The 14,704-nt window shown below is 40.3% G+C and overlaps 1 protein-coding gene across 1 annotated transcript in view; it reads right to left on the reverse strand.

Moving 5' to 3' along the window:
- parga (poly (ADP-ribose) glycohydrolase a) overlaps positions 1-9,176 on the reverse strand; it is a 75,106-nt gene extending 65,930 nt beyond the window's left edge. Inside the window, exons 1-7 of the mRNA XM_060925985.1 lie at positions 8,576-9,176; positions 8,381-8,441; positions 7,648-8,289; positions 7,426-7,564; positions 3,630-3,752; positions 3,402-3,476; positions 2,486-2,560 (exon numbers count right to left, since the gene is read on the reverse strand). Of these exons, the coding sequence (XP_060781968.1) occupies positions 2,486-2,560; positions 3,402-3,476; positions 3,630-3,752; positions 7,426-7,564; positions 7,648-8,289; positions 8,381-8,441; positions 8,576-8,678 (1,218 nt within the window). The 5' untranslated portion in view covers positions 8,679-9,176. The remainder of the gene's footprint in view (positions 1-2,485; positions 2,561-3,401; positions 3,477-3,629; positions 3,753-7,425; positions 7,565-7,647; positions 8,290-8,380; positions 8,442-8,575) is intronic.
- Positions 9,177-14,704: the final 5,528 nt, after the last annotated feature.

The raw sequence follows: 14,704 nt of genomic DNA on the forward strand, positions 1-14,704 counted from the left end.
TGATGAAAACACACAAACATACACATACATATATACACACACACACACATATACACACACACGTATGTGTATATTATATATGTGTGTGTATATATACACACACACACACACACACGTGTATATATATATATATATATATATATATATACACACATTTTATATTATATATATATATATATATATATATATATATATATATATATATATATATATATATATATATATATATATATATACATACACACACACACAAAATACTTTTTTTTTCTTCCTGACCGATTATACATGTACAACTCCAAATTAGAAAAAGTTAGGATGGCATGTTGAAACTGAAATTAAAACTGAAAACAATGATTTGAAAATAATCGCTGACCTTCGCACTCAGAACCATACAACAGCACATTATTTGATGCTTTACTTTATAAATGTTATTGGGGTTTTTTTCCTCAAAATAAACATTTCAATTTTGATTCTTGCAACATGTTTCAAAAAGAGAGTTGGGATAGTAAAGCATTTATCACTTTATAATGTCATTCCTTCTCACAACACTTAAAAAGACTTTGAGAAACTGAAGACACCAAGTGATGGTGTTTCGGGTGTTATTTTGTCCCATTCTTCCTGCAAACAAGTCTTAAAGCGTGCAGTATGGGGTCATCATGGTCATTTTTTGTTTCAAAATTCACCACACGCTCTCTGTTGGGGGACAGAGGGAACAGGCACCCTCTTCTTCCACAGCCATGTCTATGCAATTTGTGCAGAATGTGGTTTTGCATTGTCTTGTTGACAAATCCCTAGAAAAGATGTCATCTTGAAGGCAACATATGTTACTTTTCATCGTTGGTGTCCATTTCATCCAGAAAAGACCTGGAAAACAAATTCATCTGACCACAAGACATGTTTCCACTGTGTGATGGTCCATCCCAGATGCCTCTGAGCCCAGAGAAGTCGACGGTGCTTCTGGATACAGTTAACATAAGGCTTCCTCTTTTGCACAGTAAAGTTTTAACTGGCATGTGTGGATATAACTCTGTATTGTGGTGCTTGAAAAAAGTTTTCCAAAGTAATCCTGAGCCCATGTGGTCATATCAGCAACAGATAAATGACGGTTCTTTATGCAGTGCCGTCTGAGGGATCGGAGATCACGGGTGTTCAGCTTCGGCTTGCACTCTTGCCCATTATAGACCTAAATTCCTCCAGATTCCTTGAATCGTTTAATGATCTTATTCATCGTAGAGGGTGAACTATCCAAATCCCTTCCTTTTTTTTTTTTAAAAAAGTTAATAATTTTCTCACACAGTTGTTGACAAACTGGAGATCCTCAGCCCTTCTTAGCTCCTCAAAGACTAGGCCTTTCCTGGATACTGATTTTGTCCCACGTCATGATTAAAATCACCTGTTGACATCACCTGTTTCAATCACATCATTATTTAATTGTTTTACCTCATTACTAGCTCTAAACAACCCTTGTCCAAACTTTTTTTGCGAAGTGTTACAGGCCTGAAATGCAGAAATGGCTATATGAAGTGAAGTGAAATGAAATGAAGTTGACCAACCAAAACATGAGTTTCATGGGTTCATTCTGTGTGCAATGAAATACAAATCAAAGTAAATTTAGAAATCACTGCTTACTTTTTTTTTTTTTTTTTTTTTTAATTTGCATTTTCCATACTATCCCAACTGTTTCTGATTTGGGGTTGTAAATTCATCAATCTGTCTACCAGGTTAGTTGCCCTTCTGGATAAGAACAGCAGCTTTGAACTGAAATAAATTAACCAAAGTGGGGGTGTGGCAGCGGGGGCGTGGCCGAGCAGCGGTTTATGAATGGAGGGCGGAGCTGGGGAAGGTGAGTGGCCAAATCGCTACACATGTTGTCAATTAATGTGCGTCTCTTGCAGTGGCAGTGCTCCATAAAAAGGAGTAAGAGAGCAGAGGAGGAGAGACTGGGATCAGAACACGACGGTGTGTGTGTGTGTGTGTCTGACTGTCCCAATTGGGAAAGTATTGTGCTGAAAAGCCAAATAAAAAAAAAAATATGAACGCTAACAGCCACCTGACGTACTTCTGTACTCCCGGGTTTCGGCACCACTGTAGAAGCTGCCCGGATGTGGGTGGCACACAGAAGTATGGCAGGCTGTTGTTAGCATTCAGATTTTTTTATTTGGCTTTTCAGCACAATACTTTCCCAACTGGGACAGTCAGACAGACACACAAACACACCGTCATGTTCTGGTCCAAATCTCTCCTCCTCTGCTCTCTTACTCCTTTTATGGAGTGCCGTCACTGCAAGAGAGACACACAGACAGACACTGACAACAGGTGTAGCGATTTGGCCACTCACCTTCCCCGACTCTGCCCTCCATTCACAAACCGACGCTCGGCCACGTCCCCGCTGCCACATTTTTGGAGCTACATGAGAAAGCAACCCTGCAGCCAGGAAATTTAGTGCACACACAAATACATCACCAAGAAGCAGACAGTTACTTACATCAGTGCAGAGAACATTTAGAGCTGTGAAATCCCATCTCTTTGCATGTGTTGTGTTGTAACTCAATATCGCTTCCTGTAACGTTAAAGATTGCATTTAATGCTGAAGTACATGTATTCAGACACTCAACAATAAAAATGGAAATTAAACAGATGCAATAAAAAGAAAAGAGAGAAGTTAAACAAAATCTAACAAAGTTAAAACGCTCAAAACCAACCATATTGTAACAATATCGCCATCTTCTGGTGATTGAAAGGACAACTTTAAAAAGGAACAAGAAAAAAAAAAAAAAAGTGCTGTAAAGATTCACAAATCTGAATCAGTGCACCAGTCCTAACATTTATGATTGAATTGCTTCAGAAGTGGTTTGTAGGCAGCAACAAGACAATCCTGACTGAATGGGTAGTCTTCTCTGTATCCGTAATGTCCGATACCATGTGCAGCTTTTTCTTCACGACTGTTACACGATTATGAAATAAATGAATAACTGACACTGCGCATTTCTGTCTCGCCCTTTCTTCCGTAATGTTTACTGTAACTTGTCCCTCGATCAGCCCCAGTGAACTAACACTCATTGGTGAATGGTCGCTTTCACAGACTGAAATTTTATTCTGTCCTATCACCATACATTAGAACAATAATAGAACCAAAACAGAACTGTATGCATGCAATATTACATCTAAACTGTTTAATTCAGATTGCATTTAATTGTTGGCATTTTAAATCTTTCACATATCAAGCTGTGCGTCATATGATCTCATGAGGAAAAAGAGAAGAAAACAAAATGTACTCCAAATCCAAACTTTGTGTACAAATAATTTTTTAAATAGAATTTAACATTTTCCAGTGGTAATGTTCACATAAAAACCATAGACACCAACTGCATGTATGTAAATTAATCATCCTTAAAACCTACCCGAATATCCAGTGAACTTTTGCATTCAGTTTTCAAGGCAGAAACAATGAGCTCCCACCGACTCTGCACTCCTCCCTGAAATAAACATGGCAACGCGTAAACTGACTTCAGCACTCATGTCCAACTCAAATCAACTAACTATCATCTCACAGACGTGCAGTTAACAATCTCATACAGATTTATACACTACTTCTGTGGAGTTGAGCTCAGCCTGAAAGTAAAATATACCCCATTCTCCATAGGAAACAGGTTCTTTTCTGAGCAGGGCATCTTGACAGTCATATCATCCCAGGCATCTCCGAACTTGCTCGGGAACGGAATAGGGACCTCGCCTTCTTTCAGCAGCTCAGTCTGGAGAGCAATGAAAGATAAGTGCACAATTCAGCGTTCTAATTTATTCTGGACTGTGAACCTGGAACGATAACATAGAAAACAAGTACAACATCTTTATAAATTATAAAAGCTGCAGGGTGTAAGGTTTTGAAATACTGCCTTTTTTTGTACAAAAGTGTTACTGGAAGAATACTGTTTAGTTTGAGGAAGCTAAGCGTCCTTTCTTGCAGCTGAATAGCTGAATTACAAAGGATGCAGCTCAACATGGCCGAATCGAAGGCATACAAAGGTGCTGCTGGCAGCCACCATACTACTCATGTCTGACCATGGAACACAGCTCAGATATTCACACCTACAGGCAAAATGAAGTAGCCAGTTAACCTAACTGCAGGTCTTTGGACTATGAGGGAAACCTGAACACCCAAAGGAAACCCATGCTGACAGGAGGAGAACAAGCAAACTCCACACAGAAAGGCCCTTGTCGGCCGTGAGGTTCGAACCCGGAACCTTCTAAATACTATGTAATTCAACAAGAATTCAAGAGCGTGTTTCAAACAGTAGCGTGCCTAAATATTAAGGACACCAAAGGTGCATGATTTGTGACGCAGCGATATAACTAGTCTGCTTTTATAGTATTAGTATTACAAGAATAACAACTGTGTCAATCAACATGAGTTACGTTTACTGAATATTTAGTTAATATGGGTTAAAATGCAGAAGCCCTGGCCAAAATAAAGAAGCATCTTTGAGACTAAGAGGTCGCCGAGTCGATTCCCTGGACCAGCAGGAATGGCTGAAGTGCCCTTGAGCAAGGCACCTAACCTCCAACTGCTGCAGCACAGCTGCCCACTGCTCACATCCCCGGATGGGTTAAATGCAGAGAAAGCCTTATCAAGCAGCTGTGCTTGAGCATCACTGACCTGCCACAGTGCAAATGTGTTCATTCTGCTGTATCAGGACCATTACATAACCTAGAAGGTGCAACTGCGAGGTGAATGTACAGGCTTTTGTTGAGGCTCTGTGCATTTATGGGGCTAATGGCAGCGAGTAACTCTAGCTATCTGAAACATAGCGCAGAGAACAAAACTATCAAGTCCAATTGCTAAAGGATTCTCAGGGCCGTAGCAATATACGCTACCGTTCAAAAGTTTGGGGTCACTTTGAAATTTCCTTATTTTTGAAAGAAAAGCACTGTTCTGTTCTTTTCAATGCAGATCACTTTAAACTAATCAGAAATCCACTCTATACATTGCTAATGTGGTAAATGACTATTCTAGCTGCTGGTTTTTGGTGCAATATCTCCATAGGTGTATAGAGGCCCATTTCCAGCAACTCTCACTCCAGTGTTCTAATGGTACAATGTGTTTGCTCATTGTCTCAGAAGGCTAATGGATGATTAGAAAACCCTTGTACAATCATGTTAGCACAGCTGAAAACAGTTTAGCTCTTTAGAGAAGCTATAAAACTGACCTTCCTTTGAGCAGATTGAGTTTCTGGAGCATCACATTTGTGGGGTCGATTAAATGCTCAAAATGGCCAGAAAAATGTCTTGACTGTATTTTCTATTCATTTTACAACTTAGGGTGGTAAATAAAAGTGTGACTTTTCATGGAAAACACAAAATTGTCTGGGTGACCCCAAACTTTTGAACGGTAGTGTATATTCCACAACAAGCAGAACTCAGATGACTATCATTCTCCAGACTATCAAACACCTAAGAGTTTTCCTTCTTGTCTTATTCTCATTCTCTTACATTATTTCACCTGCCTGTTACCAGGTAGCTGCACTTTTTGCGTCTAAAGTTCAGTCTAAAGCGCATCTGCGCTGGTGTATGAAGTATGCACACAAATATCCCACCAATTCCAAATCAACAACACTGACAAAGATTGAAAATTACTGCTACAGGACGATTCACAGCAGCTCAGGAACATGACATCATGGAGGTGATGGAGGAATTTGTCCCCGACTCAATTTTTTAATCATTATTATTTTCACACACTAGCTTTAAAAAGACAAGCTAGTTCACTCTGCTTTTGGAGCAATTTCAGTTATTCAAGGAAAGTGATGAAGCACGTTTGAACAGTTCCTACTGAGAAACCTGCAGAATACTTCAACAGATAAGACCAAACTAATCTTTTTATAGCAAGCTCATCCAATATAGTCTCTAATACATTACCAATTATTTTGATAAGACACATATAACCTTGTGTTTGTTTGAAACTATGTGAAACGTAGAAAAATGAAAGCAGAATTTAAACCAGATTTAAACCAAGTAAAAGTCATTGACTCAGCTCACACACTACTGTAGTGTATGAATAAAAAGCATGTAGTGTATGATCAGATCCAAACTGACACGAGTGCCCAAGGGCAAATGCCACTGCAGTATTGATTTACAGTGAGTGGCATGGCCAAAAAAAGTTCTATTATGGTGTAGTTTAAAGTGCCCATAATATCCGTGTGCATCACGGTATAATGTGACATCTCTTCAGTTTTACATAGAGCATATTTATTGACAATTTTTGACTGAACCAAATTGCAAGTAGATTAAAGCTTTTAAACACAGACGACATTACAAGTCAGATGAACAGATCATTAGTACCTATAAACATACACACCCCCTCCAAACATTCTGAGCAATGAAACAATTGTGACATCAAAATGTATGCATTTTTCATCACAAACTATATTTCGCGATAAAAAATGCAGACATTTTAACAGATGCCATAACTGTTAAAAACAAAAACCCAAAACTGAGTCAATCATTTTTGTTTCAGTGCCACCATTAAGAAGATGGACTGCAGTCATTCACTTTTATCCATTAATGCTGTGACATTTTGAAAATATTTGCATCTCCTCATCATCTGTGGTTCAGTCTTCCACTTGGTCACATCACATTGTATGGATGTGACCTTTCTACGTAGGCTAAGGGTGTTTGGTGTACAACAGAGAATATTGTTACTTTTTTATCGTGCAGTTGTTGAGAGTGTACTACGCTATAGAATTACTGTTTGGTTTGGGAATTTAACTGTAAAACTAAAGTCCCAAATTAATAGACTGACTCGCTCAGCACTCAAGGTGGTGGGGGTGAGGGAGCACCCCACCACTCAAGAAATATATGAGGAGTCTGTACTCAAATTGGCAGGAAAAATAATTGAAGATCCCTCTCACGTATTACACTCAGAGTTTGAGCTGTTGCCCTCTGGCAGACGATATAGAGTCCCAGTTAAAAGTAGAAAAAGGTTTTTGAATAGGTACAAATTTTCTTTCATTCCAATATCGGTGAATCTTCTGAACTCAGGCCGTTAACTGGTGTTGCTGTCCTGTAATGGTGTGTGTGTGTGCATGTGTGTGTGTGTGTGCGCGCGCGCGCATGTGTGTATGTAAGTTTGGAGAGGCACGTTGGATGCACCTTGGGTTTGCACTTTAGGTAGTGCACTTTATGTATTTTATGTATCTTTATGTGTATTGTCATCATTCGTATGAAATTGTCAATGTCGTGTTGGATGTTCTGCGGCAGCTATGTGTTTGTCCAAGACAAATTTCCTTCGGGACAAATAAATATATCTTGATCTTGATTATGTACAAGAAGTCATTTTCTCACATAAAAATGCGACACTCTATTCCTCGCAAATAATTGCAACCAGATCAACTGTCATGCCACCTACTACTAGTACCGAGATAGAGAACTTACCGTAATGAGCACTTTGTGATTGTCTGTTGCCCTGAGAGCAGGAAGAACCTCAGCACACATTGGCGTCCTCCTCAACTCCTCTATAGGCGTTCCCAACCATTTCGGGTCAACGTGTGGCAAAGTCCCCGGCACTCGCTCACTGAACAGAACGAGTAAAACATGACGTTAAATCAAATGATTACGTGTAAACAAAACAATACTTTGCTGCATGTGTGCGTGTACCTTGCCTGTGGCTGACTGCCACTGGAGTCTTCGTTTGCGGTCAATGAATTTCCAGAGACAGGCACGTCGTAATTATCAGTTTCCATGGCTGTCACGTCAGAATCATTGACAGTTCCAGGGTCAGTTCTAAGTGCAAAGAGGTTAGAGGACTCTACAGAAGAGGAGGATTGAGCACAAGGTGCCTGAGACTCTGTGCAGGGATCATGCCCTTCCCCTGACCTGTTACCTGGCAAGGATTTGCAGGTTGGGCTGTCTGGGCTCAGCATCTCAACATCAGCACTTGTGTTCTGAGATAAACTAAGATCCAAGTTTGCCTTTTCCGTGGAAACACTTATGTTGCTAAGACTAGCATCTGTTGACTTAGACACAAGAGCTATCTCTTCAGTGGTTGGCTTCATTTCGATGACCGCATCAGCACCAACACTGCTATTTGGTGAACTCTGTCCATACGTCGCCTCTGTGTTGGAGTTAGTGCTTCCTTGAGTTTCTTCGAATTTTTGATCACCTGGATCTTTTTGTCTTAGCGACCCATCAAACTGGTTGTCGTTTTCTTTCGGCTGACCAGCATCCTTCTCACTGCACTCTAATGATTTACGATGATCATTTCTTATGTCTTCAACCTTCACTTCTCCTCCGAAGTTGCTGTGGAAATAACACATCAAATAGCACAGAAAGGGTTTACGTATTAGGCGAATTCATCAAGCCTGCATCCAGGTAAAATGAAGACATCTACCTGTTTACTTCCATCCCAGTTTCGTCCACAGCTGGTGCTAGTACATTGGTGGATAAATTACCTGAAGAGCAAAAGTTGAAATATACTGAAGTCAGTGCAAACACACTTGAATATGTAAAGCACTGCAAATGAGACCACAGTGAGACAAAAGATACTGGACAAGGTAAAGAGATCAACCAGAGGACTGTTCCCAACCTCGGGGTGTTCCAGTGGCTTCCTCCACACTTTTGGCACAGAAACTCTCAGAGTGACAGTCAGCTTCCAATTTCAGTCTTTTCTCATTCTGTAAAGCGCTCATTCTTTCATGGCCGATTAGTTATAGCTTGTACCTCGAACTGATATTTTCTACAGTGAAACTGCTAGTATCTGCAATTTTACAACTCGAGAGCTAATCAAAGTAGCTTAGTTAGCTTGCTCGACAGCTCTTTAGCACCACATTTAACTCAAAAACTGAAGGAATGGCGTTGTACTAACACACTAAGAGCAATGCTAACAACGCTTTAAAGCCCTCTTGAGCCCACAAAGGTTTACTGGACTGCAGCAGTGAGAGCCGCTTTGCATGCAAAGCCAAAGCTGAAGCTAAGCAGCTAGTTAGCTCAACTCGCTAAACTGCTACTTCAGACAGAGCCGAGCAGAAATTCTTCTCCAGGGCGCAATATAATTTGCACAGCTCTAAAGTATAGTCTAACAAACGAAACACCATCTGCTTCTGAAGTAGCTGCACTGCACAAAGAACAACCCAAACGGTCCACTGTCGCGACGACTCAGCCGTTTGCGGAACTGTTTTACTTTCGGTCTCTAAATACTCATTTACGGCAGACCAGCGCGACCAATCAAAACAGCGATTTCCCACAATGGGCGGGACTTGAAGGTCACAACCGTAACAGTCCATTCTGCCGTATGAAGAGAAGCTTGTGTCGTAAATACCTAGAAAATATATTGCCTCAAGCGTTAATGCATAATGATTAGATTAGATTAGATTAGATTAGATTAGATTAGATTAGATTAGATTAGATTAGATTAGATTAGATTCACTTTATTCATCCCACATCGGGGAAATTCACGTGTTACAGTAGCAAGAAAATGTCAAACAGATAACAAATAAAACTGAAATAAAAATTAGACAAACGAAGGATTAAATACAGAGGGCTATTTGCATTATCTACCGTGAAAAAGTGTAGAAAAATTGCCTTATTGAGAGGCTCGGAAAAATTGCACATTACAGGTAGACTCTGTATATATATACACACACACACATTATATATATATATATATATATATATATATATATATATATATATATATATATGCATAAAAATAGTTTAGGGCCTATATTATTGCACATAATAATTGCATCGATGAGAGATGGCAGAGGTAGTAGTGGTGAAGTAGTGCAAATTAAACGACAAACAGGTTATTGGTGCTACGTTACAAGTTGTGGCTGTTATACAGTCTGACAGCAGTAGGCAGGGGCGCCGCTGGGGGGGAGTTAGGACGATTCTAAGGGCCTGGCACTGACAGGGGGGCCTGTGAGGGATATTAATATTATTTTAATAGTATTGCCTTGTGTAAGTTTTTGAAATAAAATTATGCAAATTATACATGGTTATGATTTGCTATAACATTTTTCTTGAATTCTTTATGATATTGTCATTTCACCCCTCCACCCTTTTAACTAATGGTACAGTCTGATTCTGGGCGCGGGACACGTGAAATGTGTAGCTCCGTGTGTGCACAGAGCCGCTATTAGCGCAGCTTTCGGTAGATCAGCTGGCAGTTTTTCTATGTGCGCAACAGAGGTGTACGTTCTAGAAGTTGCTAAGCAGGAGCAGGTGTGATAAATTATGAAGTCCGGATATCACACTGTGTGTGAAAAAAATCACCTTTTTTCATAGGTATCTTTATTGTATAATTAAGTCTAGATGTTTTGCCATTGTTCATGTGTGGATTTGTTGATACTGTTAAGTATTTAACTTTAATATTTTGCACATTAGCTGTGGTCATAGATATCATTGCTATTGTTCATGTGTGGATTTATTGATACTGTTGCTAAGTATTTAACTTGAATATTTGAACATTTGCTGTGTTTTCTAATAAATGTGTGATGCCTAAAAGAAACCAAAAACACAATGGATTTGTTGCAGTGCGTAATTGTATCAAAAAACTAGTGTAGTTATTCATCAAGGCATACATTTGATCACATACAATAAGTCAATAAATGGAGGAAACAAAGGAATACATTTTGTAATCCTGATTATTGATGATGTTTGCTGGAGGGCTCTGGAGTATCCATAATGTGCATACAGAATGTTATAAATCCATACTGATACAGTGATGCATGCAATTTCTCTCAACACAAACATTTGGATTGAATGAACTCCATAGGCTACTGAGTGGCCTAATAATAGTTGCTCATAAAAGAAAAAAATATATCTTCCATATATATCATGGAATTTTCATTTTAAGGCAACAGTCTATTCAGTCTAATTCTGACAGTTCTGCATTTAAAATGTTCATATACCAAATAATTGTGTCACCTAAACTTGCTAGGTAGCTGATCACATGCATAGTAAAGTAGAAGTGCCAGCCAAAAACAGACTTCAAATTCAGTTGCTTACGCTTGAAAATTTTACCGGGGGGCCCTAAATTGTAATCTTTCATGGGGCCCAAGATTTCTAGCGGCGCCCCTGGCAGTAGGTATGAATGACCTGCGGTATCTCTCCTTCCGTGGGTGTAGCAGTCTACTACTAAACGAGCTACTTAAAGCCCTCACAGCCTCATGTAGGGGGTGAGAGAGAATATGGGAAGATAACCCAACTCTGCACTGTATTTTAAAAATATATATACAAATGTCAAATCAGCAAAATGATTATTGACAAACACGGTAAACAATATAGAGTAAACTGAATTAATATTATTGTACCTTTTGTGACTGTGCTTTCATCATCAATTTCAGTTTATCCTGATAACTGATCACCTCTGTAACTGCTGAGTTGTATCCTGTTTCAGATGTAATTATCTCATCTCATTATCTCTAGCCGCTTTATCCTGTTCTACAGGGTTGCAGGCAAGCTGGAGCCTATCCCAGCTGACTACGGGTGAAACGCGGGGTACACCCTGGACAAGTCGCCAGGTCATCACAGGGCTGACACATAGACACAGACAACCATTCACACTCACATTCACACCTACGGTCAATTTAGAGTCACCAGTTAACCTAACCTGCATGTCTTTGGACTGTGGGGGAAACCGGAGCACCCGGAGGAAACCCACACGGACACGGGGAGAACATGCAAACTCCACACAGAAAGGCCCTCGTCGGCCACGGGGCTCGAACCCGGACCTTCTTGCTGTGAGGCGACAGCGCTAACCACTACACTACCGTGCCGCCCCAAGCTGTGAATCAATTAATTAATTTTTATACTAGATGCTGGTCGATTGCATGGGCGACATGGTGGTGTAGTGGTTCGCGCTGTCGCCTCACAGCAAGAAGGTCCGGGTTCGAGCCCCGTGGCCAGCGAGGGCCTTTCTGTGTGGAGTTTGCATGTTCTCCCCGTGTCCGCGTGGGTTTCCTCCGGGTGCTCCGGTTTCCCCCACAGTCCAAAGACATGCAGTATGGGGCGCCGTTTGTAAAGCATGTCCGTGCTGAAAATTTTTCAGCAACATTTTGTCACATTTAGCTTAAAACAGTTTGTAAACAAACGGTGTGACAAAATGTTGCTGAAATTCTCAGCATGGACATGCTTTACAAACGGCGTTCCATACTGCATGTCTTTGGACTGTGGGGGAAACCGGAGCACCCGGAGGAAACCCACGTGGACAACATGCAAACTCCACACAGAAAGGCCCTCGCTGGCCACGGGGCTTGAACTTGGACCTTCTTGCTGTGAGGCGACAGCGCTAACTACTACACCACCGTGCCGCCCAGATGTAATTAGTCTCAGATAAAGAAGTGTGAGTAAAAAGATTGAATGTGAATGAAAAGAGCTTATAATAGGGGCGTAGCGGACGCGGGGGACATGTCCCCTGCACTTCCCGTATTTGTGCCCTCTGTCCCCCGCACTTTTTACAACCACTCAATTCATTTTTAACATGTGGAAACGCGTTTTTCTGAGCCGCCTCTAAACGCGTCATGAACAGGCGGAGCTCAGGCGGCAAACAAACACTGCTGTCATGTGTGATCAGAGACGCTTTAGAAAATATTGTAAGGCAACGCAAGTTTATTTATATAGCGCATTTCATACACAGTGGCAGTTCAGAGGTAAAGGCAAAATATAAGAATTAAACAATAGTAGAAATAAAATAATAAAATGAAGTAAAAGTTCAGTAAAAAACAGCAGAATTAAATAGAATAAAAGTTAAAGTTTAAAACATGCAAAGACTGTAAAAGCTAAGTAAAGTTTAAAACGTAAAGATGATGATATTTATCAGTTAGCAGAAAGCATCTGAGAACAGAATCAGAAACACTTTAATTGCCAGGTATGTGGACACATGAGGAATTTGACTCCGGTTCACTTAGCTCTCGTAGTACAAAACATAAAAAAGCGTATACACAAAAACAAACAAACAAGCAAACAACAACAACAAAATAGGTGCATAGTGCAAAGTAATCCAGGTAAGTCAAGTATGGAATAGTTAAATAAATATAAAGTATACAGTGTGCACAGAATGACGGTATGAGTGTTCAGATATTTTACAAGTGATATTACTGATATATGAATCTGGATTTTAGCTGTTCATCACAGAAAGGATTTCCCTTTTGGTGCAATATGGTGCATAGTGCAAAGATGAATAGTAAATTTAAATAAGTATAAATATAAGTAACAGTGAGCACAGAATGACAGTATGAGTGTGCAGATATTTTGCAAGTGATATTACTGACATGAATCTGGATTTTAGCTGTTCATCACAGAGACAGCCTGAGGGAAGAAACTGTTCTTGTGTCTGGTTGTTTTTGCATACAGACACAAGAACATAACATCAGGGAACATAACGTCAAGAAAATAACGTCAGGGAACAGCTTGGTCTTTAGTCTAGATTTGAAGCTGCCAACAGCAGGAGCATTTTTGATGTCCTCTGGCAGTTGGTTCCATAGCTGGACTGCATAGTAGCTAAAAGCTGCTTCACCACACTTTGTTTTAACAACAGGTTTTACCAGTAAATTTTGCTGCTGCGATCTGGTAGATCTGATCGGGTTAGGCCGCTGCAACATATCAGAGAGGTAATTGGGCCCTGTACCATTTAGAGATTTGTACACCAGCAGCAATGCTTTAAAGTCAATTCTGTAGCTTACTGGAAGCCAGTGAAGGGACCTTAGAATTGGAGTAATGTGCTCTGTTCTTTTTGTTCGTGTGAGAACCCTAGCCGCTGCATTTTGAACCAGCTGAAGTCGTTTGATGGTCTTTTTTGGCAGGCCTGTGAAAAGGCCATTGCAGTAGTCAACCCTACTAGAGATGAAGGCATGAATAAGTTTTTCCAGATCATTTTTTGACATAAGTCCTCTTAGTTTGGAAATGTTTTTTAGGTGATAAAATGCCGATTTAGTGATTGCTTTCATGTGACTGTCAAAGTTTAGCTCGCCGTCAATGAAAACACCAAGATTTTTAACCATATCTTTTGTTTTAATCCCCTTTGTGTCAAGAATAGTGGTAATCCTGAGTCTTTCATCTTTTTTCCCAAATAGAATTACTTCTGTTTTATCTGTGTTCAGCTGAAGAAAATTTTGTGACATCCAGTTGTTGATTTGGTCGATACACTGGTAGAGAAATTCAAGGAGGGCATAATCATTAGGTGATAGAGCAAAATAAATTTGGGTGTCATCAGCATAGCAGTGATACAAAATTGAGTTATTCTTGATAATTTGTCCAAGTGGGAGCATATAAAGGTTGAATAGTAATGGTCCAAGGATCGACCCCTGGGGGACACCACAGGTCAAGGACATTGATGTTGAGGTACAATTTCCCATGGTAACAAAGAAGCTTCTATCTTTTAAGTATGGTTTTAACCAATTGATAACTATGTATGAAGAAGAAGAAACCTTTATTATTCGTCACATGCACACTTCAAGCACAGTGAAATTCATCCTCTGCATTTAACCCATCTGAAGCAGTGAACACACGCACACACTTAGAGCAGTGGGCAGCCACACCAAAGCACCCGGGGAGCAGTCAGGGGTCAGGTACCTTGCTCAAGGGCACCTCAGCCCAAGGCCGCCCCACATCAACCTAACTGCATGTCTTTGGACTGTTGGGGAAACCCACGCAGACACGGGGAGAACATGCAAACTCCACACAGAAAGGCCCTCACCAGCCGCTGGGTTCAAAC

This window comes from Neoarius graeffei, chromosome 7 (assembly GCF_027579695.1).
Source record: "Neoarius graeffei isolate fNeoGra1 chromosome 7, fNeoGra1.pri, whole genome shotgun sequence".
NCBI classification, from domain to species: Eukaryota; Metazoa; Chordata; class Actinopteri; order Siluriformes; family Ariidae; genus Neoarius; species Neoarius graeffei.